The sequence below is a fragment of the Thamnophis sirtalis genome, unplaced genomic scaffold, assembly GCF_051295495.1.
Source record: "Thamnophis sirtalis isolate CommonGarterSnake01/CBP01778 unplaced genomic scaffold, rThaSir2_p1.2 scaffold_15, whole genome shotgun sequence".
In the NCBI taxonomy this organism is placed as follows: Eukaryota; Metazoa; Chordata; class Lepidosauria; order Squamata; family Natricidae; genus Thamnophis; species Thamnophis sirtalis.
This window is the reverse complement of record NW_028261395.1, coordinates 6,629,100-6,653,929: the sequence shown is the minus strand read 5'-3', so window position 1 is coordinate 6,653,929 and position 24,830 is coordinate 6,629,100. Positions and strand designations below refer to the sequence as shown.

Here is a 24,830-nt window from a genome sequence, read left to right as displayed (position 1 = left end):
TGGTGGAACCAAAAAAAATATGAATCCCACCACTGAACCTAGGGCAGCAGTTTTTGAATCAAAGTACCTCAATGGGCTGCTTTACAGAATGCATCCAAAATCCAGGACCCATTATTTTTGTGGGATTGAAATTTGGCAAACTTGTCATTACTTCACCATCACAGTGTCTTCCCAGTATACTTCCCAGAAACCCATAGGGAAGATGTGAGGAGTGTATCCTCACTCTATTTCCCACTTCCTTGCACCCAGTTGGTACCCACTGTGGAACCGAGGCTGAAATTTGACATTTCTTAATTAATTAATAGAGCCGAGGTGGCGCAGTGGTTAAATGCAGCACTGCAGGCTACTTCAGCTGACTGCAGTTCGGCTGTTCAAATCTCACCGGCTCAGGGTTGACTCAGCCTTCCGTCCTTCCGAGGTGGGTAAAATGAGGACCCGGATTGTTGTTGGGGGCAATATGCTGACTCTGCAAACCGCTTAGAGAGGGCTGAAAGCCCTATGAAGCGGTATATGAGTCTAACTGCTATTGCTAATTAATTAATTAATTGGTGGTGAAAAAAGAAGAAGAGGAGGAGGAGGAATTTTCAATGCTCCCTGCTAGCTTCTCATAAGGAAATTCAAGGAGGAAGCCAGCAGGAAGAAACTCAATGGGGAAACGGCCAACACTATTTTTCGTCTCCCTGTTTATCATTCTGTTCCTATTTTTTAAGTAAGGAGATCTCTCTGAAAGGATGACCCCATGGGTCACATAATCTGTCTAGTTGCCTCTAAATTTCACTATAAGCATCTGCAGGAATATATAATTATTTTGTGAGTGATGAAATCACTTTAGAAGAAGCATCCATCACCAACAGATACTTTTGAGGGTTAGATATCTGAGTCTTTAAAGAAGGTAAGGTGCCACGTTACACCTGTCCTCCGCGAGCTGCACTGGCTTCCTATTGGTCTCCGGACGCAATTCAAGGTGCTGGTTATTACCTTTAAAGCCCTACATGGCTTAGGACCAGGGTACCTGCGAGATCGCCTACTGCCACATACCTCCTAGCGGCCGGTGAGATCCCACAGGGTGGGCCTCCTTCAGATGCCGTCAGCCAGACAGTGTCGGCTGGCGGCTCCCTGGAGGAGGGCCTTCTCTGTGGCTGCTCCGACCCTTTGGAATGAGCTACCCCCAGTGATCCGGACCTTACCCACTCTCATGGCCTTCAGAAAAGCTGTTAAAACCTGGCTATTCCGGCAGGCCTGGGGCTGTTGACCTCATTTTTGAGGTCCAGCCCCGATCAGATCGAGTGCATGTGTGATGTTTTTAAATTTGTCTTTCCTTTATTTTTTTTATTACTTCTTCTTCTTCTTTTTTTTTGCTTTGTAAGCCGCCCGGAGTCCTTCGGGATTGGGCGGCCTATAAATTTTGCAAATAAATAAATAAATAAATAAATAAATAAATAAATAAATAAATAAATAAATAAATAAATAAATAAATAAATAAATAAATAAATAAATAAATAAATAAATAAATAAATAAATAAATAAATAAATAAATAAATAAATAAATAAATAAATAAATAAATAAATAAATAATATTGGGGATTGGGCGGCCTCTAAATTTTGCAAATAAATTAACAAACAAACAAACAAACAAATAAATAAAGTATATTGGGGATTGGGCGGCCTCTAAATTTTGCAAATAAATAAATAAATAAATAAATAAAAAATAAATAAATAGTAAATAAATAAATAAATAAATAAATAAAATATATTGGGGTTACAATTTCCTTGAATACAACCCAGATACAATATGGGTCAGCCACTGGGACCACAGGTTTAGTCTTCTGCACCTTCAGACTTATGCTGGCGCCCATCCCCAGGGAACCTCTCTGTAGTGTGGGCTATTTTGTGTATGGTATTTGTATACTATATGCACAGAACAGCCCTAAGTACACACTCTGTTGGAGAGAAGATCCCTGAGGACGGGGTTCCAGCATAAGTCCGATAGCTCACAGGACTAAATCTCTGGTCTTGATCCTGCAACATTATCCTGGGACACATTTATGTGTCGCAACCAAGATAAACTTTCTAGCCAGGATCATCCTCAGTTCTATCAGGATTTTACCTTCAGTTCAAGAGCTGAGGTGGCGCAGTGGTTAGGGTGCAGTACTGCAGGCCACTTCAGCTGACTGTGATCTGCAGTTCAGTGGTTCAAATCTCACTGGCTCAAGGTCGACTCAGCCTTCCATTCCTCCGAGGTGGGTGAAATGAGGACCCGGACTGTGGGGGCAAGTTGCTGACTCAATTTGCTAAAAAAATCTGTAAACCGCTTAGAGAGGGCTGAAAGCCCTGTGAAGCGGTATATAAGTCAAATAAATAAATAAATAAATAAATAAATAAATAAACAAACAAACAAACAAACAAACAAACAAACAAACAAACAAATAAATAAATAAATATAGCATAACATGCTCCAAAGAGGACTCTTACTGAAGGTTGGTTGAAAACGAATAGAACTTTCTTTGCTATCTATGAGAAAATTTCTCCTTAGTTTCAGATGAATAAACATAAGACTTTTTCTTCAGAACTTGCTGCTCTAGGAACTCAAGAAAATAAAGTGAGCACAGACCAAGGTCAATTCTGTATGACCTCTCTCTCTCTCTCTTTTTTTTTTACAGAGTTTGCAGTTTTGATGAGTGCAGGCAAATAATTTTAAAAAGCATGTACATTGCAGTGGAAATGTGAGGCTGGAAAATGCATTTGCCTTTTAATATAACAATGAGCGTTTCGTGCAGCCCACAGTGTTTGCATTATAACAAAAATGACAGTTCATATTATACTAATGAACTAAAATATGGTAATTATCTTAATGTGGCCTAAAATATTTTCTCCATTCTACTGAGCAGGAATAAACTCCATTTAAACGGCCCTCGTGGCCTTTTGAACTCTGAATAAATCTTGATTATCTAAATAGCGATACATCAAAAGAGCTTCAAATCATGGGACTGTCAACTCAGACAACAGAACTGCTTAAACATCTGTATTCACGAAGGCTAGAAAAAAAGTGTTTTTTTTAACGAAGGAATAAAATCTCTATTATTTCCAGGAATTAACATAATGAGGAGGTCTATTATTTCTGGAAAATCATTTAATTAGGGATAAAAGGAAACACATTCAACTTCTCATTATAGCTTTCCCTTGAATTAATTAAACCAGCCTCTCCCCCCACCCCACCCCCCATTCCCTTGGGCAGGTTTGCTTAAATTTCCTGGGTAATGAAGAAAATATAGTTAATCTCCCAGGTTTGTGCATAGCTGCTGGAACTTTAAAAAGTAAGCATGGCTCTCATTTTAATATTTCTTTTGCTTAATGAATAAAACATTCCACTTTCCCTTTTTGACTTTAAGCCAAGGGTCTCCAAACATGGCGATTTTAAGACCTGTGGACTTCCTCAGCAAGACTGGCTGAGGAATTCTGGGAGTTAGCAATAGCAATAGCAATAGCAGTTAGACTTATCTAACGCTTCATAGGGCTTTCAGCCCTCTCTAAGCGGTTTACAGAGTCAGCCCCCACAGTCTGGGTCCTCATTTTACCCACCTCGGAAGGATGGAAGGCTGAGTCAACCTTGAGCCGGTGAGATTAGAACCGCTGAACTGCAGATAACAGTCAGCTGTAGTACTGCACCCTAACCACTGCACCACCTCGGCTCCCTTGAAGTCTACAAGACTGAAATTTGCCAAGTTTGAAGATCTCTACTCTACTCTAAGAGCCGAGGTGGCGCAGTGGTTAGGGTGCAGTACTGCAGGCCACTTCAGCTGACTGTTATCTGCAGTTCAGCGGTTCTAATCTCACCGGCTCAAGGTTGACTCAGCCTTCCATCCTTCCGAGGTGGGTGAAATGAGGACCCAGACTGTGGGGGCAATATGCTGACTCTGTAAACCGCTTAGAGAGGGCTGAAAGCCCTATGAAGCGGTATATAAGTCTAACTGCTATTGCTATTGCTTTCTTTCCATCCACTCTGCATTGATCCTGAGGCATTTCAATTGCCTAGCTGAGTTGTTGGAGGAAAAGAACCCAGCCAGCACAATGAACAGTCAATGTGGTTTGGATGGAACATTTAAGTTTGGACTTTAAAGCTGGTGTATTCCACCATGAATTTAAGATGTGATCTTGAGCCAATCATTGGTTTTTCTGCTTAATTGACTGTGGTGTTTCTGTTGCAAGCACAGTAATTTTAAAAGGAGGAAAGATAAAAAAGGAAAAGAAATTAGAAAATCAGGATAGCAATAGCAATAGCAGTTAGACTTATATACCGCTTCCTAGGGCTTTCAGCCCTCTCTAAGCGGTTTCCAGAGTCAGCATATCGCCCCCAACAACAATCCGGGTCCTCATTTTACCCACCTCGGAAGGATGGAAGGCTGAGTCAACCCTGAGCCGGTGAGATTTGAACAGCCGAACTACAGAACTGCAGTCAGCTGAAGTAGCCTGCAGTGCTGCATTTAACCACTGCGCCACCTTGGCTCTATATAAAAGAAGAGAGATATCACGAGACTTACAAAAACCAGAGGTTTTGTAAAAGAAGAGGCTATGAATGGAAGCAAACAGTTGCAGGTCACCTAGGAGAAAATCTAAACATTATACATTTGTATTAGCAGAATAGGAGGAGGAGAAAACAGATAAATAAAACAAACAAACATAACCATTGGTTTAGATCAGGGATGCCAAGCTCAAGGCTTAGATTGAGAGCCGAGGTAGCGCAGGTTAAATGCAGCACTGCAGGCCACTTCAGCTGACTGCAGTTCTGCAGTTCGGCTGTTCAAATCTCACCGGCTCAGGGTTGACTCAGCCTTCCATCCTTCCGAGGTGGGTAAAATGAGGACCCAGATTGTTGTTGGGGGCAATATGCTGACTCTGTAAACCGCTTAGAGAGGGCTGAAAGCCATATGAAGCGGTATATAAGTCTAACTGCTATTGCTATTTGGCCCACAGGGCCTCTCTGAAAACAGCAAAGGACTGGCTCGCGCTACTCTGCCAGCCAAAATTGAGCCCAGGAGGGTCACAGATGGCCCTCCCAAGCTCCATTTTCACTAGCAGAGGGTTGCAGGAGGTCGTTGCAGCCGAAAACAGAGCTCGGGAACACATTTTCACTGGCAGAGTGCTCAGGCCACCACAGGCACCCCCCCAAGACGAGTTATGTCAAGCTGCTCCCCTCCAGATCAAACACAACCCTGTCACAATCCTCAATGAAATCGAGTTTGACACCCCTGGTTTAAGTGAAGAGTTATGGTTATCTTAATTTGGGTAACATCCTTAAAAATTATCCTTTCAAAAACCAACCAAAATGTTACAAGATCATATAACAAGCTTCTAAATAATTCATCCAAATAGAAAAAGTCTGGTCCAATTAGGAGTTCTGGAGAGATCAAAAAGAGCTGCTTACAGATAATGTTCAACTTACGGGCACAATCGAGCCCAAAATTTCCTTGCTAAGCAAAGTAGTGCTCGTCACCTCAAGACTAGATTACTGTAATGTGCTCTACTTGGGGCTGCCCCTGAAAAGTGTTCAGAGACTACAATTAGTCCAGAATGCAGCCACGCGAGCAATACTGGGTGTACCAAGGTACACCCACACTACACCTATCCTCCGCGAGCTGCACTGGCTCCCCCATTGGTCTCCGAGCATGATTCAAGGTGCTGGTTATCACCTTTAAAGCCCTACATAGCCTAGGACCCGGATATCTACGAGACCGTCTTCTGCTGCATACCTCCCTAAGACCAATAAGATCGCACAGGATGGGCCTTCTCCAGGTGCCATCAGCTGGACAATGTCAGCTGGTGACGCCTTGGAGTAGGACCTTCTCTGTTGCCGCTCCGGCCCTTTGGAACGAACTACCCCCAGAGATCCGGACCCTACCCACTCTCATGGCCTTCCGAAAAGCTATCAAAACCTGGCTTTTCCGGCAGGCCTGGGGCTGTTGACCTCTTGACTGAGGTCCAGCCCCGCTTAGACTGGGTGCATGTTGTGTTTCTTTTAATTTGTTGTGTTTTAATTGCTCTAATCTTTTTAATGTTTCTTATTTCTGTAAGCCTCCCGGAGTCCTCCGGGATTGGGCGGCCTATAAATTTAATAAATAGAAATAGAAATAGTGACTTTTGCCCCATTCTGTGAACTTTTTGACACATTTGTGAATCATACAGCCATTCAGCTAATCTGGCTTCCCTCATTGACTTTGCTCATTGAAACCAGCTGGGAAGGTTACAAATGGTGATCACATGACCCCAGGACAGTGCAGCTCTCAAAATATATGCCAGATGCTAAATGTCCAAATTTTGATCATGTGACCATGGGGATGCTGCAACTGTTGTAAGTGTTAAAAAGATCATAACTCACTTTTTTCAGTGCTGTTGTAACTTCAACTTTAAATGACTGGTTGTAAGTCGAGAAGTACCTGCACTTATTGTAACTGTACTTCTTCCACTGATCATCTGTGAATTCCATGCACTTAATGTCTCCAAGCAATGACTTATATGTTTTGGTATCCCTCATAATAACATGTTTTCCCCAAAATAAGATCCAACTAGAAAATAAGTCCTGGCATGATTTTTCAAAATGCTTGCAATATAAGCCCTATCCCCCAAATAAGCCCCAGTTAAGATTGTCATCCAGATGGATGTATTTAGGGGGGATCTTATCTTATCTCCCCCCCCCCCCCAAAAAAACACCTAACCAGAAAATAAGCGCTAATGCATCTTAGGAGCAAAAATTAATATAATACGATATATATTTTGGGGGAAACACAGCAAATAAACTACTTTCCTTCCTGAGTTCAACACAACCAACTTTAGAAGGAATATTAGCATTACTTGGCCGTGACCCGTCAAAACCGCGGAGGACAAAATCGCGCTCGACGAAAGCGCGCATTTGACGTCATCACAGCGCGACGAAAAAAATTAAACATTGAAATAAAAATAAAATTAAAGCAAGCCGATTCACATAAAGGTAAGGGTTAGGTTTAGGTTTAGGTTTAGGGTTAGGTTAAGGGTTAGGGTTAGGTTTAGAGCGTTAAGGTTACGTTTAGCGTTAGGTTAACGGTTAGCGTTAGGTTTAGTGTTAGGTTAAGGGTTACGTTTAGGGTTAGATTTAGGGTTAGGTTTAGGTTTAGGTTTAGGGTTAGGTTAAGGGTTAGGGTTAGGTTTAGAGCGTTAAGGTTACGTTTAGCGTTAGGTTAACGGTTAGCGTTAGGTTTAGTGTTAGGTTAAGGGTTACGTTTAGGGTTAGATTTAGGGTTAGGTTTAGGGTTAGGTTTAGGGTTAGGTTTGGGGGGGTTAGGGTAAGGTTTTTGCTTTATTTTTACATTTTTCGATCACAGCGCGATGTTTTCGTCGCGCTGTGATGACGTCAAATGCGCGCTTTCGTTGAGCGCGATTTTGTCCTCCACGGTTTTGTGGTGGAACCTACTTGGCTCTGGGTGGGCTGAATTCTCAGGTAACCATTCAGAGAAATGGAAATAAGCAACTTTCACACACACCCTCCTTCCGTTGTAGTTTTTATACACCCAGCTGCATTAATGGATTGTCAATCAGCGTCCTTGATTTGAAGCTCTTTCCATGTATCATTGTTTAGATAATCAAACTTTACAGTTTTCCTTTTTAGTAATAACGATAACTGTGTCAAACGCCCTTCAAGAAGATAAACTGTGCAATTGCCTATAATGCATCATTGGACTCTGATTGGGTGGAGAAAGGCACGTTGAAACAGAACGAGAAGTCATGAATCTCTAAAGGCATCTGAAGATAAGATACCGTTCACCGAGAGACCCAGCTTGTCTATCTGAAGTTGGGCTAAGAGCTCTATGCTTTTATTTATTTTCCCTATATACCTCCAAGAAGCGCTTGTCTTCTCAGGCCCTGAAAACCATAAATCTTTCCACTCTTAACTGTAAATCCCAAATCTGCGCAATCTTCTGGCTCCCTGAGCAATCTATAAAAAAGAATGCATGTCAAAGAGATATAGGAAGAGGGTTTTAAAAGCCTTTTTTTGAGGAGTGGGGAAAGGGAAAAGAAGGCATAGTTAAAGGGAACCAAATTTTCTGCAGCTAAAAGAGATGCACATTGAAAAGTCATTTCTATATTTGATGGGCAAAACCGTGACCCGTCAAAACCGCGCAGGACAAATTCGCGCTCGACGAAAGGGCGCATGTGACGTCATCACAGCGCGACGAAAAAAATTAAAAATTTAAATAAAATTAAAATTAAAGCAAGCCGATTCACATAAAGGTAAGGGTTAGGTTTAGGGTTAGGGTTGGGGTTAGGTTAAGGGTTAGCGTTAGGTTTAGCGTTACGTTAACGGTTAGGTTTAGGGTTAGATTTAGGGTTAGGTTAAGGGTTAGGTTTAGGGTTAGGTTTGGGGGGGTTAGGGTAAGGTTTTCGCTTTATTTTTACATTTTTCGATCACAGCGCGATGTTTTCGTCGCGCTGTGATGACATCAAATGCGCGCTTTCGTCGAGCGCGATTTTGTCCTCCGCGATTTTGTGGTGGAACCGGGCAAAACAGGTGCTTTTTATGGCACCTAAGTTTTCTTTATAAAAATAAGCAAGGCTAAAGAACAGAATGAAGAGGATTAATGACAATTATATGAGTAGCTTCTCCAAACTCTCAAGTAAGGTTGCCATTTTTTTTTTCTAACAGCATTGCTTTCTGAAAAAGTGATGCTTTCTGTTTGCCTATGTATAGTATAGCTGATGTAACACTGTGCTCCAATTATTAAGGGGCAATTAAGGAGGAAGGAAACAACACATTTCTATGCTTCAGTGAAGACTGGAGGCTGGGCCTGCGCTGTGCAGATGCAAATGTGCCAGTTTTTTTTTTAAAAAAAAAAAAAGATTGGCACATTTAATTAATATAAACTGTGCAGTCTGCCATAGCATACAGTAGTGCAGTCATTTAATGGAGCAGGGAAATAAGGTATTCACTTGAGAGAGAGGGGGAGAGAGAGGGAGGGAGGGAAGGAGAGCGGGGAGGATAGTAAATGATATGCATTATGGAAAACTGACAGAACCAAACACTACGTAAAATCCTGAAATTTCAACAAGGACTCCATTGCAATAATTCACACATTTGTATAGTCAAGAAATGGCTGTTTGTCTATTTAAAGGTATGAAAGATCTCTTAAGGTTATGCAACCGAAACAGAGTTTTGATTCAGAAAAATTCAATTCCGACTGTACCATAGAGGGGGAAAAAATTCAGTGGGGTACAACAGAGTTTATAGGTTACACCAGGAGAGCAGGAAGCTTAGAAAGTTACAAGACAAGGCACTTGCAACCTCTGCCTTGCCCTTTAGCTGGAACTCTGTAGTTTGTACAAATGAAAAGTGTTTTGTATGACTTTGTATTCCGCAATTCAGTTGGTGGTATATCCTTTTTACTGGATCTGAGCTAATATACTAAGTTCCATGTGCACCATGCAGATTTGTGTTTTTATAAGCAGAATAATATTATAAAAAAGGAATTTCTTTATAGTGAAAAATAATGAATGTGGAGTACTGACAATCTGCAGCTAATATCCAGTTTGTATCTACATATATTTACACGTATGAATACACACATATAATACAAGAGTTTTCAAAAAGTCTGTGGAACCTATTTGTTTCTTTTTTAAAAAGTCTCAAAATCTACGATTTAAAGACAAAGTTCTAGAAATAGAAAATTGTCTGTTACCCCCCCTCCAAAAAAAAGGATAATATTTACAGCTCAGGGTTGAACTATACTATAGGGTCCATGGTGCTTCCTGAACGTAGTTGTTTGCTTACAGATCAGTGGTGGGTTTCAAAATGTTTTAGAACCTCTTCTGTAGGTGTGGCCTGCTTTGTGGGAGTAGCTTGGTGGCCATGTGACTAGGTGGGAGTGGCTTGGTGGCCATGTGACTGAGTGGGAGTGGCTTGCCAGCCATGTGACCAAGTGGGAGTGGCTTGGCAGTCATGTGACTGGGTGGGCATGGCCAACTTGTAAAATGTGGTGAAACTCACTTAACAACGCTCTTGCTTAGCAACCAAAATATTGGCTCAGAAACTGGCATTTGAAGCATGCAAGTCTTAAAGCTGTCAAGTTACAAGACCCTTGCACCCCTAACTTTTTAGAAAAGAAAAGCCCAGAGGTGTTCAAGCCTGACAGCTTTAAGACTTGTGGACTTCAATTCCCAGAATTCCTCCTCCAATCATGTTGGCTCAGAAACTCTGGCATTTGAAGCATGCAAGCCTTAAAGCTATCAAGTTACAAGACCCTTGCACCCTTAACCCTTTAGAGAAAAAAAACCCAGGAGTGTCCAAACTTTACAGCTTTAAGACTTGTGGACTTCAACTCCCAGAATTCCTCCTCTCGCTCTTCATCTTGATGATGTGCGGACGGGAGGGGGGGAGGAGCTGGAACCGGTTCTAAACAGCAGTGTAGATTTGTGGAACCTCTTCTATAGAAGAGGTTAGAACTGGCAGGAACCCACTCCTGTTACAGATGCTTCTAGCATCATCAGTGCTAGAAAGGTTTGCTCTCTGTTTATATATATCGTGGCTTGCCCTATCAGTGTTGGTGGAAGGGTTTTCTTTTTTGGAGTTCCATGATTGCGGTATGGTTTACTGCTTGCATTTTTTTCCTTTTTTCTTAGATATAAAACCTGAATATTAATTTCTGCTTTTTTGAGTGTTGATGACTAGTAATGAAATACTTTTGTCTTTTTGTTTCCTGTTTAGCTTTCTGACCATGTGGAAGTAAATTTTCCTCCTTCCCACCCTGAAGCTACTATTTATTTATTAGTACCCTGCCTTTATTAGTTTTACAAATAATTCAAGATAGCGAACATCTCTAACACACCTTCGCCCTCCTATTTTTCCCACAGCAACTATCCTGTGAGATGGGTTGGGCCGAGAGACTGACTGGCCCAAAGCTTTTGTGGCTAAAGTGGAATTTGAACTCAAAATCTCCTTTTTTTCTAGCCTGGTGCCTTAACCACTAGATCAGGGGTCAGCAACTCATGGCTCTGGAGCCGCATGTGGCTCTTTCATCCCTCTGCTGTGACTCCGTCGTCAGTCGGCGCCACAATTTTGAGAGGAGTTTCCGGTTGGGAGGGGGAAAGCTCAGTGGGCCAAAGGGCGGGTTTTCCGGTCCGCTCCACAATTGATAGGGCTGGTAGGGGGCAAAGAACACTGTGCTAGGAGGAGACCCTATGGTGGGGGAACCAGACTTCTGATTGGCTCCAGAATTGAATGGAGGGGGGGTGCTTCCAGTTAGGAACTTTGTGGTTCTTTAAGTGTTTAAGGTTGCCGACCCCTGCATTAGACCAAACTGACTCATTACAGTACCCTATAGCAACTATCTAATTATATGGTTTATTTTCAGCCCCAAAAGACAAAACAATGCAATTATATGATCATGTTTCTTAGCCTAATAGCACCACAGGGTCTTGGAAGAGTGAGCATTGTCACCCACTGTCACTTCACTGCTTGATACTTTGAATGATATTCCCTTGAAGGGCAATTAGCTGAAATTTATTAGAGCAACATGAAAAAACTCTCTTATAAGAAAAATTCCGCCAGATGCGATTTTTCAAAAAATGTTTACATGTCATTTTTATGAAGGTGATTTTAGTGTGGTTTCTAAGTACCATTTCACTAATATTTTTTTTTTTAAATTCTTATTGTAAACTAGCCGATAACACGGCATTGCCTGGGTATTTATTTATAAGGGGAAAATGTCTAGACCAAATGTAATTTCTAATGTTGGATTTTCCCTCTTACCAGAGGGAGCCCCCCCTTGTGGACTACTTTGAAGCCGTTACCATGGCAACTCCATGGCATTGTACAGTAGAAGCCATTTTACAGCCGTACAGTAGAAGCCATTTAAAGGCACAACAGAGTACATCCTAACAGAAAACACACCCCGAGGGGTGTTAGGGATGTCTTACCCCCACAGTAATTGTCTCCAGAGAGCATGTCATCTGTGTATCAAGTTTGGTTGAAATTACTTGAGGCGTTCCAGGGTTATGCTGGAACACACACACACACACACACACACACACACACACAACCATTTTTACATACATAGATTCTTAACTTCGGAGAGCACAAAAACAGAAGTAACTTCAGAGTGATAACTGGTTTATTTGTATCAGGTGGTAGACAATGTAGGGAAATGTAAACCAAAGTTATAGATTATCTTAAAAGTATTTTGGTGACTGCTCTGGAGCAATGTCCCCCCGACATACCACAGGTGCCAATTCTATTCACATTTAGGAAAGTGGTTAAGAGTTGGCTCTTCCACCAGGGCATAAGGCCAACTGAGTAAGAGATGCACCTGTGGGTGGTTCTGTTATGTACTGGTCGCCATTTAATACTTTATACAGGTAATGTTTAGTTTAGTTTAGTTTATTTGTCTTGTATGCCGCCCACTCCCGGATGATTCTGGGCGGCTCACAATAGACAAGGGAAGGGGGATAAATAAACAAAACAACACTTTAAAATACACAACATTCACAGTTACCCTGGGGCTGGATATTTCACAAGCCCCCCGGCCTGCTGGAGCAGCCAGGACTTGGTGGCTTTGCAGAAGGCCGGGAGGGTAGTAAGGGTCCGGATCTCCACGGGGAGCTCGTTCCAGAGGGCTGGAGCTGCAACAGAGAAGGCTCTCCCCCAGGGAGTCGCCAGCCGACATTGGCTGCCAGATGGAATCCGGAGGAGACCTAACCTGTGAGATCTAATCGGTCTATGGGAGGTAATCGGCAGGAGGCGGTCTCTCAGGTTACTCAATTTACAACTACAATTGAACCCACAATTCCAATCATAAGTCACGATGGCTGTAAAACAAGTCACCATATCACCATGTCTGATTTTATGACCTTTTTTTTACAGCAGTTATTAAGTGAACACCATGGTAGTTACGTTAATCCATTATTCACTACAGGATATATATATTTTGCCAGAAACCAGGAGTAAATGTTGATTTTTCGGCAAAAAGGTAAATTGTGGTTGAGAGACACTGCAAACAGCCAGAAAAGTGTGTAGGGCCCAAAATGCATTCAAATGGCTGTGGGGGAGGAGGTGGCAGATGTCAGAACTTTGAATCCAGGTCGTAAGTAGCTTTGTCAGTGTCTGTGATCACTTTGAACAGTTGTTAAGAAACCGGTTGTAAATTCAGGACTACTGTATTTGTATTTGGGAAAGGCTTATTGTTATACGGTCAGTTTTCTTTTATTTATTGCTTGCTTTTTATCCTGTACTTTATCCCAAGTCAAATTGTTTGGGATGCACAGGATTATAGATTTTGAAAATAAGTAAAGAAACAATTCTGTTTTGTTTATGAGCCTCATCTCTAAAAAATTGTGTACTCAACCAGAGTACAAAAGTGATAAAATGAGGCTGAGTCTTTCTTTTTTCTTTTGGTTGATATCCCCCCTTCCCCCGGCTACTCATCTATGGTTAAAACTTTAGCTTGTTCTAGGTAGGATTTTTTAGATATTATATATGTGAATGCACACATAATATATAGGTGTGAACCAGAGGTGGTTTGCTCCTGATTCAGCCTTAATCGGGCAAACTGGTAGTGGCTATGAGAGGAAGCTCCGCCCACCTGCCCAGACCCTTCTGCGCATGCGCAGAAGTACGAGCGAACCGGTAGTAAAAAAAAGTGGAAACCCACCACTGGTGTGAACATATATTTATTTATAGAATCAAGTGTGAAGGTTTATTTATTTTCACATCAAATTTGTTTGTGTGATTTTCCATTGTGCTGCTTAGATCATACACCTAGATCAGTGGTGGGATTCAACATTTTTTACTACCAGTTCTGTGGGGGTGGCTTGGTGGGTTCCACCACAAATGCGCGAACGACAAAAGCGCGCCTGACTAAACCGCGGTGACAAAACCGCGCCGACAAAACCGCGCCGATGAATGAGCGCTGAAGCGCGCCGACAACAGCGCGCCGACAGAAGCGCGCTGTAACCCTAACCCTAAACCAAACCCTAAACCTAACCCTAAACCTAACCCTAAACCTAACCCTAACCCTAAACCTTACCTTAACTTAAATCATGCTTCTGTCAGCGCGCTGTTGTCGGCGCGCTTTTGACATCGCGGTTTTAGCGATGCAGTTTTGTCGGCGCGCTTTTGACGTTCGCGCATTTGTCGCGTCACGGGCTTGGTGGGGGTGGCATGGCTTGGTGGGCATGGCAGGGGAAGGATACTATACAATCTCCATTCCCTCCCCACTCCAGGGGAAGGTTACTGCAAAATCCCCATTTCCTCCCAATCAGCTGGGACTCAGGAGGCAGAGAATAGATGGGAACTGGGCCAGTCAGAATTGGTATTTACTGGTTCTCCGAACTACTCAAAATTTCTGCTACCGGTTTTCCAGAACTGTCAGAATCTGTTAAATATCACCTCGGACCTAGATCCATAAACTAAAGACTTTAAAGAATGTAGAATGGTCTCTTCTGCTACCACAAAATTACAGAACAATCACAACACTCTTGAAACTTTATAGATGTAGTAATTTACCGTTTGTACTTTATATTCTTTTTGAAATTTCCCCATTTTTGCCTTTCAAGCATCTGCTTTTTTCTCATTTAGTTCAAAAACTGATAGAAAATACATCTGGATTCCCAGAAAAGATTAAACTATAATGCATGGTTGTAAAAAATTTTTATTGAGCTTACTCAGATAGAAGAATATGTAAGTAGCAATTATAGCAGCCTCTTATTTCAATTTGCCAAACGTGGATTAAAATGTATGCCCAAGCCTGAGGAACTGTCTTTCCAACAAGATTTTATTTCATCTTAATAAATATTTTTCCTGACATAGTGTTCTGAGGATAGACTTTCAAAGTAATCTTCCTAAACATTTTTCTTCATATCTTTAGCACTTACAGTACAGCCTCCAGATTATATTATATAAAATAAAGCTGAACCTTGAGAGACAAGGTCAACGCCTGGAATGCTCCACCTGACTCCATTGTTACATCTTCTAACCATCATAGTTTCAACCTTAAACTGTCTACCATGGACCTTACCCCATTCCTAAGAGGTCCGTAAAGGCCTGCAGATTATATTATATAAAATAAAGCTGAACCTTGAGAGACAAGGTCAACGCCTGGAATGCTCCACCTGACTCCGTTGTTACATCTTCTAACCCTCACAGCTTCAACCTTAAACTGTCCACCATGGACCTTACCCCATTCCTAAGAGGTCTGTAAAGGGGGCATCCATAAGCGGACCAGTGTGCCTAACGTCCCTCTCCCATTGTCCTCATCTATTTGTATTCATTTCTTTCATTTATATCCATGTTTATATTTATACCTGATATCTTTTATACATCTTTAACAAACTAATAAATACAAATACAAAATGCAAAACAGAACCTTGCCAGCTAGAGCATGTTGGTTGAGCACCAGTGGTGGGTTTCAAAAACTGTTCGAACCTACTCTGTGGGTGTGGCCTCCTTTGTGGGAGTGGCTTGCCGCCCATGTGACCGGATGGGAGTGGCTTGCTGCCCATGTGACCGGATATGAAGATGCCAACGACACTTGTCAGAACCACCTTAAATTACCTCACACACAGCACTGGCATGTAGAAGAATATGATGTACATACGCATCTTTGGTTTGCGTTAAAACAACTTCAACACACGCCATGTTCTGATTGCACCACAAATGCAGGAGTCATCCTTACCTTTCACAGAGGCACTGAGTTTTATAAATAGGAGCATGATAGTGTAGAATAATCACATCCAAGGACCAGTGGTGGGTTTCAAAAAATTTTGGAACCTCTTCTGTAGGTGTGGCCTGCTTTCCGGGTCCACTGGTGGAACCTCTTCTAACCGGTTCGGTAGATTTGACGAACCGGTTCTACCGAATAGGTGCGAACTGGTAGGAACCCACCTCTGGTTGTGGTACTCCTTTCCTCTCGTGCACTTACATTTATTCTGCAACTGTGGAATATCTGGCTATTCAATGTTGATTATAGTTTACTTTTTTTTGGTTGGCTTATTGTTGTACTGTGTTATAACCCAGTTGGTCAAGGCAACGACTATTTAGTGAGTCATTTTATTGCGCTCAAGAAGTGCTCAACAACTGGCCTTCCAATGACTAGTAAGATTCGACCCCACACTACTCTGAATGCACTACCTCAGTCCACCAAACAAAAGCCTATATATTACCAGGAAAGCCACAAGACAAAGCCCATGTATAAAACAAGTGGTGGTCCTGGAAGCAAAGACAAGGTACAAGGCAAAGGCAGTTCCGAAGGTAAAGCAATGCAAATTCATTCATTCATTCATTTATTGAATTTCTAGGCCGCCCAATCCGGGCTTACAGAAATGAAAATATTAAAAAGAGAATTTAAAAACGATAGGACACAACAAAGTTAAGAAGAAGCACAACATACACCCAATCAGAGGGGGGATGGACCTCAGTCAAGAGGTCAACAGCCCCAGGCCTGCCGGAAAAGCCAGGTCTTAATAGCTTTTCAGAAGGCCATGAGAGTGGGTAGGGTCCAGATCTCTGGTGGCAGCTTATTCCATAGGGCCGGAGTGGCAACAGAGAAGGCCCTACTCCTAGGCGCCACCAGCTGGCATTGCCCTGCTGAAGGCACCCGGAGAAGGCCCATCCTGTGTGATCTTATTGGTCTAAGGGAGGTATGTGGCAGAAAATGGTCTCGTAGGTATCCGGGTCCTAGGCCATGTAGGGCTTTAAAGGTGATAACCAGCACCTTGAATCATGCTCAGAGACCAATGGGAAGCCAGTGCAGCTCACAGAGGATAGGTGTAGTATAGGTGTAGTACCAAGGTACACCCAATATTGCTCGCGCGGCTGCATTCTGGACTAATTGTAGTCTCCGAACACTTTTCAGGGGCAGCCCCAAGTAGAGCGCATTACAGTAATCCAGTCTTGAAATGACGAGGGCAAAAGGAATCCACAGGGATAGGGTGAGACAAACGGCACAGCAAAAAGCAGTCCTCGAAGCAAGGCAAAAAGGTCCGAGTCAAGGCTGGGGGAATAGAATCCAAAACAAACATTTATTGCTGGCAAAGACTAACTCCCCATGGCTTCTCTTTAAGTTACTCCACTCCAAGTGTTCCTTATGAGGAGGGGAGGGATGGATGACCTCTTCTGGGGTAGTCTTGCAGCCCTTCTCTGAGCTTGCCTATTCTCCACTCTCCCTGCCCTTGAATCAAGTGGAGGAGGCAGCTGTTTCTCATCAGAGGAGATTTGCTGCCCATCAGCACTGCCTACTAGCAGTTGATCTTCCCCTGTGTCTGTGTCTGCTCGACCACCTCTCCCAATGCCTGAGGGATAGCATCGTTGTCAGCCCTTGACTTCTCCAAACATGCCAAGTGAGACGTGCCATCCCTGTCAGATGGTCCCGGTTCCAAACCCTCCCCCTCCTCCTCCTCTGAACCGTGCTCTGATAGGACCATGACCTACTGTAGCTTTATTATTTGCATCCTACCCTGAGAATCATGGTGGATTGGAAAATAGCTACAGTATTAGCTAAATACAAAAGGGGCTGCCACAAAGAAGAGGGAGTCAAGCTATTCTCCAAAGCACCCGAAGGCAGGAACAAGAAGCAATAGATGGAAGCTAATCAAGGAGGGAAGCAATCCAGAACTAAGGACAAAATTCCTGGCAGGTAGAGTGATTAATCGATGGGACTCCAGAAGTTGTGAATGCTCTGGCACTAGAAGTTTTTAAGAAGTGACTGAAATGGCATAGGGTTTCCTGCTTAAGCAGGGAGTTGGACTAGAACAGTGATGGTTAATCTTTTTGGTGCTGAGTGCCCAAAGCACCTGCCCACGCCCGAACATGTATGTCCGGGTGCCCCAATTCCCAAAATGCAATGTGATCGCCACTTGCACGTGCGCCCTGCCCCCACGCATGCACTTGTGTTCTCTGTGCATGTGCCCCCACACACACATGCAGCCCCCCCATGCATGCACACCACCCCTGCCTGTTTTGGCTTCCAGTTTGGTGCAGGAGGCTTTTCGGGCCCAAAATGGAGTGCAGGGGGGAGGGGCATGCGATCACCACAGTTTCTTCCACGCGGGTCCAGGCTTTCTCCCCCAACCCTGCCTCCTATGCCTTCCCCAATCTCTGCAGTTTTTCCTCCGCACGCTTTTGGAGAAACAAGAGGTTTGTCTGCCTTCCGTTATTTTCATTAAGTTGATGTGCAGACTCAAACTGACATCAGGACTGCTTTCTCCCTTTATAAGGATGGTTACAGAAATAGAAAAAACTGTTGCACCAAATGCAATCAAAGAATTATATTACTTAACTAACCAAGTTACTTCTTGAATTGGATAATATGGCTGGGCAGTTTTTATTTGCACGAATTTATCCACTGTCTTCAAGAATGCTGCGCTGTTTGCTTTGCATCTTTGTAACATGATATAATAGAAAGCAATTAATTATTAGGAACAGTTCTCTCTCATTTGATCTTTTTTAGGGTTTCTTGTTTTAGTATTTGGAGGGGGGCAAATGCCTTAATTAGTTCTCTCCCCTTCTTAAAAGGCAGCATTCTAAAAAGAATAATAAAGAGAATATTAGAAAATCAGATTAACTGAGACTTACTTTGCTTTTACTTCAGCATCCTCGTATGCTTTATTGGAAACATCATCCAGACCTCCAATCAAATGTTTGAAAGAGCTGTAAAATTAAGACACAATTTAAGGAAAATGTTTCTGATATAACTGGAAGAGTTGTGAACATTCTCTGTTGTGCAAAGTCTGCCTAAGATCTTATAAAATACCATGACAGAACACGCATGTGCACCACAAATACATTTCCATGCCAGTAATTTTGATTCAATGTCTATCTCCCATAAACAAAAGGCTTCCATTTGACCATGAAATCATGATTGACATTGATTTTATTTCTATTTTATTCACTTATTTCATTTTTATCCCATCACAACCCAAAACAATTCCTGAAAGTTAATTTAACTCCATGTCCTTTTGAGTAAAAGGCTTGGAGTTTTTTCAGCAGGTGGAAGAGAGAAGATATAACAATAGTGAACAAATAACAGTTTTTGAGCATATGGAAGAGAGAGATGATATAAACAACCATAAATAGGAAATAACATTGGGCAGCATACAAATTTAATTTAATATTATTGTTTGGCTATCCAATCTAAACATCTTGCTGACTCCGCCACCAACAATAGTAATAAAAATAAATAAAAGTTAAAATAAATGAAATCTGTATGCTGCCCAACTCCCTGTAGTCTTTGCTGACTGCCGTTCCATTCCAAATTACCATGACTAAGGAAAAAAGTATTTTGGAATATATCTAAAATTGAGATAGTAGAAGGAAAGAAAGAAAGAAAGAAAGAAAGAAAGAAAGAAAGAAAGAAAGAAAGAAAGAAAGAAAGAAAGAAAGAAATTTTCAAGTATTGAACGAGATGTTTCTCAGCAGTTATCTTCTTCAAGTAACTAATTGTTTTGTTTTCCCTGCTCCTAGATTTAATTTCTTCTAATTAAGGAACAGAATGCATTCTGAGAGGTCCTTGATGCTCTCTGAAAGTAGTTGTTTTCCTGCAGATGTTTCATTACCAAACTAGGTAACATCATTGCTAGAGTGTTAACTACTTTAGCAATGAAACATCTGCAAGAAAACAGCCAACCTCAGATAGCACCAAGGACCCCACATTTTAACCCTGAGCTACAAATATTACCCTTTATTGGTAGAATGCACTTTATTTGGTTGTCTTCCAATAATATTTTATTTTAACAGCATCAACTGTTTATCCTCATAACCTCATTCACAAACATTTTCCCCTGAATTAATTGGAGAATAAAGACTATTAACTGCCCATTACACCTTGATTAGCAACATTTAAATTCTTTCACGTCCATCGCATGAGAGAAAGACAATATAACCAATTCCGTTGTATACAGGATGTACAATGACAATAAAGGCTAGACTTTATAATACATTAAAGGTCATTTCTAAGATAAATATTACTGGAATAAGGCACCTAAATACATAAGATATGTCCTTATTCTATTTGCTGAGCATTAATTGCTGAGTCCCCTTCGGGGAAAAGGGCGGCATATAAATGAAATAAATCCTAATCCTAATCCTAATTAATTGTCCATCTATGCTTGGTGCTTTCATTGCAGAAGACTATCACTTTCACTTGTCATAAGTGATTGGCGTTTCCTTTCTCCCAATAATAATTAAATCTAGCCAAAATCTGTAAAGTAAAAATGCTGCCTCACTGAGAAACATCAATAGGTGTCCCTTTAGGGAGAAAAACATTTTATGCACCGACACATTAATTAATATGAAATTAAAGAGAGTAGCTCTGTCTGACACCCTTTTTAACAAAATAAGGTCAGATCAAGATGTTTATTGATCCATCTTCACCTTCACATAAGAATGCAAGTCAAGCATTAGCTTAGGCCTATCAGTTTCAGTTGTCTTACATTTTCCCCACAATGTAACTTATCAATAGAATAAAAAATGCATGCAAGATCAAGAACCAAAGGGCCATAACTATATTCATGGATCATGACTTTCAAAGATGCATTCCACAAAGATGCATTCCACAATGGTCCTTATAACAGCCAGGCTAGTTCGATCAATCAATCTTTATTGATTAGCCCTTGGGCCATATCAAAGTACTAAGTTCCAGAGACAAAAACTACAGTTTAAAAAGAGATTGAAATAAACCACAATTTAAAATGTAAAAGGAATAAAATACAATTTAAAATATAATCAGAATAGAATGCAATAATTTAAGATACAAATTAAATATGCTTAAAATTATATTTTACAATGAGACCCCTACGTCTACCCCATCGAGTGGTCTTTCTTACAATCTACCACATTCTGCTGCACCAACTTTGTCCTTATTTCAATCAACTTTACAGTAAATTTGGCAATCCATTTCACCAACTGCAAATTAGTACCTAACAAACAATGTTGCAAAAAGGTTGACTTAGCCTTCCATCCTTCTGAAGTTGGTAAAGGGCTATTGTTATTGCTATCTTGACTCAAATGTCCAGATGGACCTCAAAAGACGGTCAATGCAGTTTCAAGGACTTTGAAGTGCTCATACAGGTTCCTCTTTAATAATCTTCTAAAAAACTGGGAGGGAAGACAATTGGTTTGATAACATTCACAAGCTTGGAAAATCTTTGTATCCTTTCAGTATCAACAAGATGGATAGCTATTGCCCCTGCCTAGCAAAAAATTATTAACAAGGGAATAAAGGTATACTTTTAACACTGAAGCAAAAGTACCACCTGTCCAAACTCTCTCACTTAATCCCTTTTCCATAAATCTAGTTAAATAAGTCTCTATGAGAAACTTGCTTTCAGGCCTAATCAGTTATTAAGAGGCTAAAAGCATCAGTAAAAATATTTTAGGACTGATGATTTGCACAGTCGTAATTCAATATGAATACTTTAGGTGACACAATGTCCCATCAGGAGGCTTTCTCTTAGTTCTGTTACTAATCACCTGTATATCAGTGGTGGGTTTGAATTTTTTTTTTTACTACTGGTTTACTACGTGCATGTGACGCTTCTGCACAATCCTGAATAAATAGTTAATTCCATATGAATAACTGAGTGAATGGCTGAAAAACAATGAAACCGAGTCTCAGCTGGACTTGTACATGTAAACATTTATTAAAGCATGAAAGCATGTCTTGAATCTGCAAAATATCAAGATCGGTTTCCATTCATTGATCAACGTAATGATAAAATGTTCATAACTATTTATTTAGCCTATGGCAGTGTTTCCCAAACTTTTGACATATGTGTACCCCTTCTATAATTTTCGTAACGCTGAGTACCCCTCATAAAAAACATATGCTTTAATAAATAAATAAATGTGTGTGTGTGTGTGTGTGTGTGTATGTTTTCTGAGGTTTTCGCGGGTGTTAGTATGTAGGTCTCTAGTTGTTCGGGTTTTCTCCCGCGTAGAATTGGAGATGTCTTGGCGACGTTTCGACGAAGTCACATTCGTCATCTTCAGGCTGCTGCTGACTACTTCAGGTTTGGTGTTTCCAGGAGTAGGGAAACACCAAACACTAAACACTACTCCTGGAAACACCAAACCTGAAGTAGTCAGCAGCAGCCTGAAGATGACGAATGTGACTTCGTCGAAACGTCGCCAAGACATCTCCAATTCTACGCGGGAGAAAACCCGAACAACTAGAGACATATATATATATATATATATATATATATATGTATGTATGTGTGTGTGTGTGTGTGTGTGTGTGTGTGTGTGTGTGTGTGTGTGTGTGTGTGTTTGTTTTATTTGTGCTGATAAATAAACACAAAAAAACAATAATTGGGGCTTACCAGGGGTTGTAAAAATCTTATATATAGATATAGATATAGATATAGATATAGATATAGATATAGATATAGATATAGATATAGATATAGATATAGATATAGATATAGATATAGATATAGATATAGATATAGATATAGATATAGATATAGATATATCTTATATATGTATATATATGTACATACGCAAAATAAACGAAAGTTGTATTACAAAGAACATTTATTTGATTCAATGAGAAGGATGAAATTGTTTATGTTGAGATGACAGATCATCATAATTTGGTTCCCTGGTTGTTAATTTTAATCTGAGATGCCAAACTCCGGTGCAACGTGTACCCCCACCAAACTCTTCCCGTACCCCTGGGGGGTACGTGTACCACACTTTGGGAAACACTGGCCCATGGCAAATGAATTAATAGCATATTACAAAGAAGGAATGAAAAAGAATAGATGCGTATCTGACAAAATTAGCTTTAACAGGTAAATCGAACAGTTAGTTGCTAATATTGCTAGCTAAAATAGGATGCTTCTAATTATCAGCAGATGATTAGTTTTCAATTTTCATACTTTTTCCACATGAAGAAGAAATGAGGAAATGACGGGAATAAGAGCTAGAAAAGTCCACTCTTAAGGTACAGAGAAAAGTAAAAATACCCACAAATTGAAAATGATTGCTGATGGTTTTGTGGCAGTAGGTTATAGAGGTAGTTTTCTATTTCAGGATGTTGGCTACTCAAAATAATTTTGGAAGAGATTATGATTTTGAACCCAGTACTCTATTACTCAGAAGAAAAATGTAATAGCAATAGCACTGAGACTTATATGCTGAATCACAGTGCTTTACAGTCCTTTCTAAGTGGTTTTTCAGAGTCAGCCTGGGTCCTGAGCCAACAATCTGGGTCCTCTTTTTACTGATCTTGGAAGAATGGAAGCCCGAGTCAACCTTGAGCTGCTCAGAATCAAACTCCTGGCAATGGAGGTAGTCTGCAGTACTGTATTCTAACCACTGTGCCACCATAGTTCTTCTTGCAACTAACTCCCAATTTATATGGCTAGCAATGGAAACAAGATGTTGGACTATAGAAAGAGTACAGAGAAAAGCAACGAAGATAATTAGGGGACTGGAGGCTAAAACATATGAAGAACGGTTGCAGGAACTGGGTATGTCTAGTTTAATGAAAAGAAGGACTAGGGGAGACATGATAGCAGTCTTCCAATATCTAAGGGGCTACCATAAAAAAGAGGGAATATGCTCCAAAACCAGGACCAGATGGATGGAAACTAATTAAGGAGAAAAGCACCTAGAACCATGACGGCTAACCTTTTTGTCATTTGTGTGTCAAAAGTGACAGTGTGCACACACCCATAATGCAATGCACGCCCTGTGTGCCCCCACCCCCTGCACATGCATGTGCACCCACCCCACACAAGTGCACATGAATCCCTGTATGTGCCCCGTGCATGCACACATGACTCCGACATTTGCACATGCAACTTCTCCATGTGTGCCCCACCCCTGCATGCACATTTTTTGCATGCAACCCACCCCCCATGCATGTGCAGCAGAGATCCGAAAACTAGCTGGCTGGTGGGAGGTCCAGGCGCATGTACGGCGGAGCTGAGTTGGGGCGACGGCTTGTGTGCCCGCAGAGAGGGTTCTGCGTCCCACCTGTGGCACGCGTGCCATAGGTTTGCCATCACACCCCTAGAACTAAGGAGAAATTTTCTGACCGTTGGAACAATTAATCACTGGAACAAATTGCCTCCACAAGTTGTGAATGCTCCAACACTGGATGGTTTTAAGAAGAGATTGGACAACCATTTGTCTGAAATGGTATATGGGTTCCCTACCTGAGCAGGAAGTCGGACTTGAAGATCTCCAAAGTCCCTTCCAACTCGGTTACTCTGTTAAATAAGCTAGTCAGATAATTTGCACAGCATACCAAGACACCCCACAGGGATAGCTTATCCTCCAGGCACTGATATTTAACTACATTGGACCAAACACAATAGCAATAGCAGTTAGACTTATATACCGCTTCATAGGGCTTTCAGCCCTCTCTAAGCGGTTTACAGAGTCAGCGTATCGCCCCCAACAACAATCCGGGTCCTCATTTCACCCACCTCGGAAGGATGGAAGGCTGAGTCAACCTTGAGCCGGTGAGATTAGAACCGCTGAACTGCAGATAACAGTCAGCTGAAGTGGCCTGCAGTACTGCACCCTAACCACTGCGCCACCTCGGCTCATAATGATTGGCCATTATGCCTCCTGGATAGGAGTAGTAAAAGTTATCCTTTCTGAGCTGGGATCTCATGGAGCAATTTGTCTTGGCTCAGGAACGGAGTGCATGCCTATGTATGGTGGTGGTAGGAGAGGAATTGTTATTGTTTTTTGCATTCCTTAATGCTAATTTAAGCATTTCCTGACAGTTTTGACCCCAAAGTTTCTTGACCTGGCTCCAACTCCCGGCTTGTGCCCTCAACTCTGATTCTCTGGTTCACTC

General features: G+C 41.4%; 1 protein-coding gene across 2 annotated transcripts in view; it reads right to left on the bottom strand.

The window, feature by feature from the left end:
• PRKG1 (protein kinase cGMP-dependent 1) overlaps positions 1-24,830 on the bottom strand; it is an 837,202-nt gene that overhangs the window by 108,713 nt on the left and 703,659 nt on the right. For both annotated transcript variants that reach the window (XM_087702530.1, XM_087702531.1), the window contains one exon: positions 18,587-18,661. In XM_087702530.1, the coding sequence (XP_087558656.1) occupies positions 18,587-18,661 (75 nt within the window). The remainder of the gene's footprint in view (positions 1-18,586; positions 18,662-24,830) is intronic.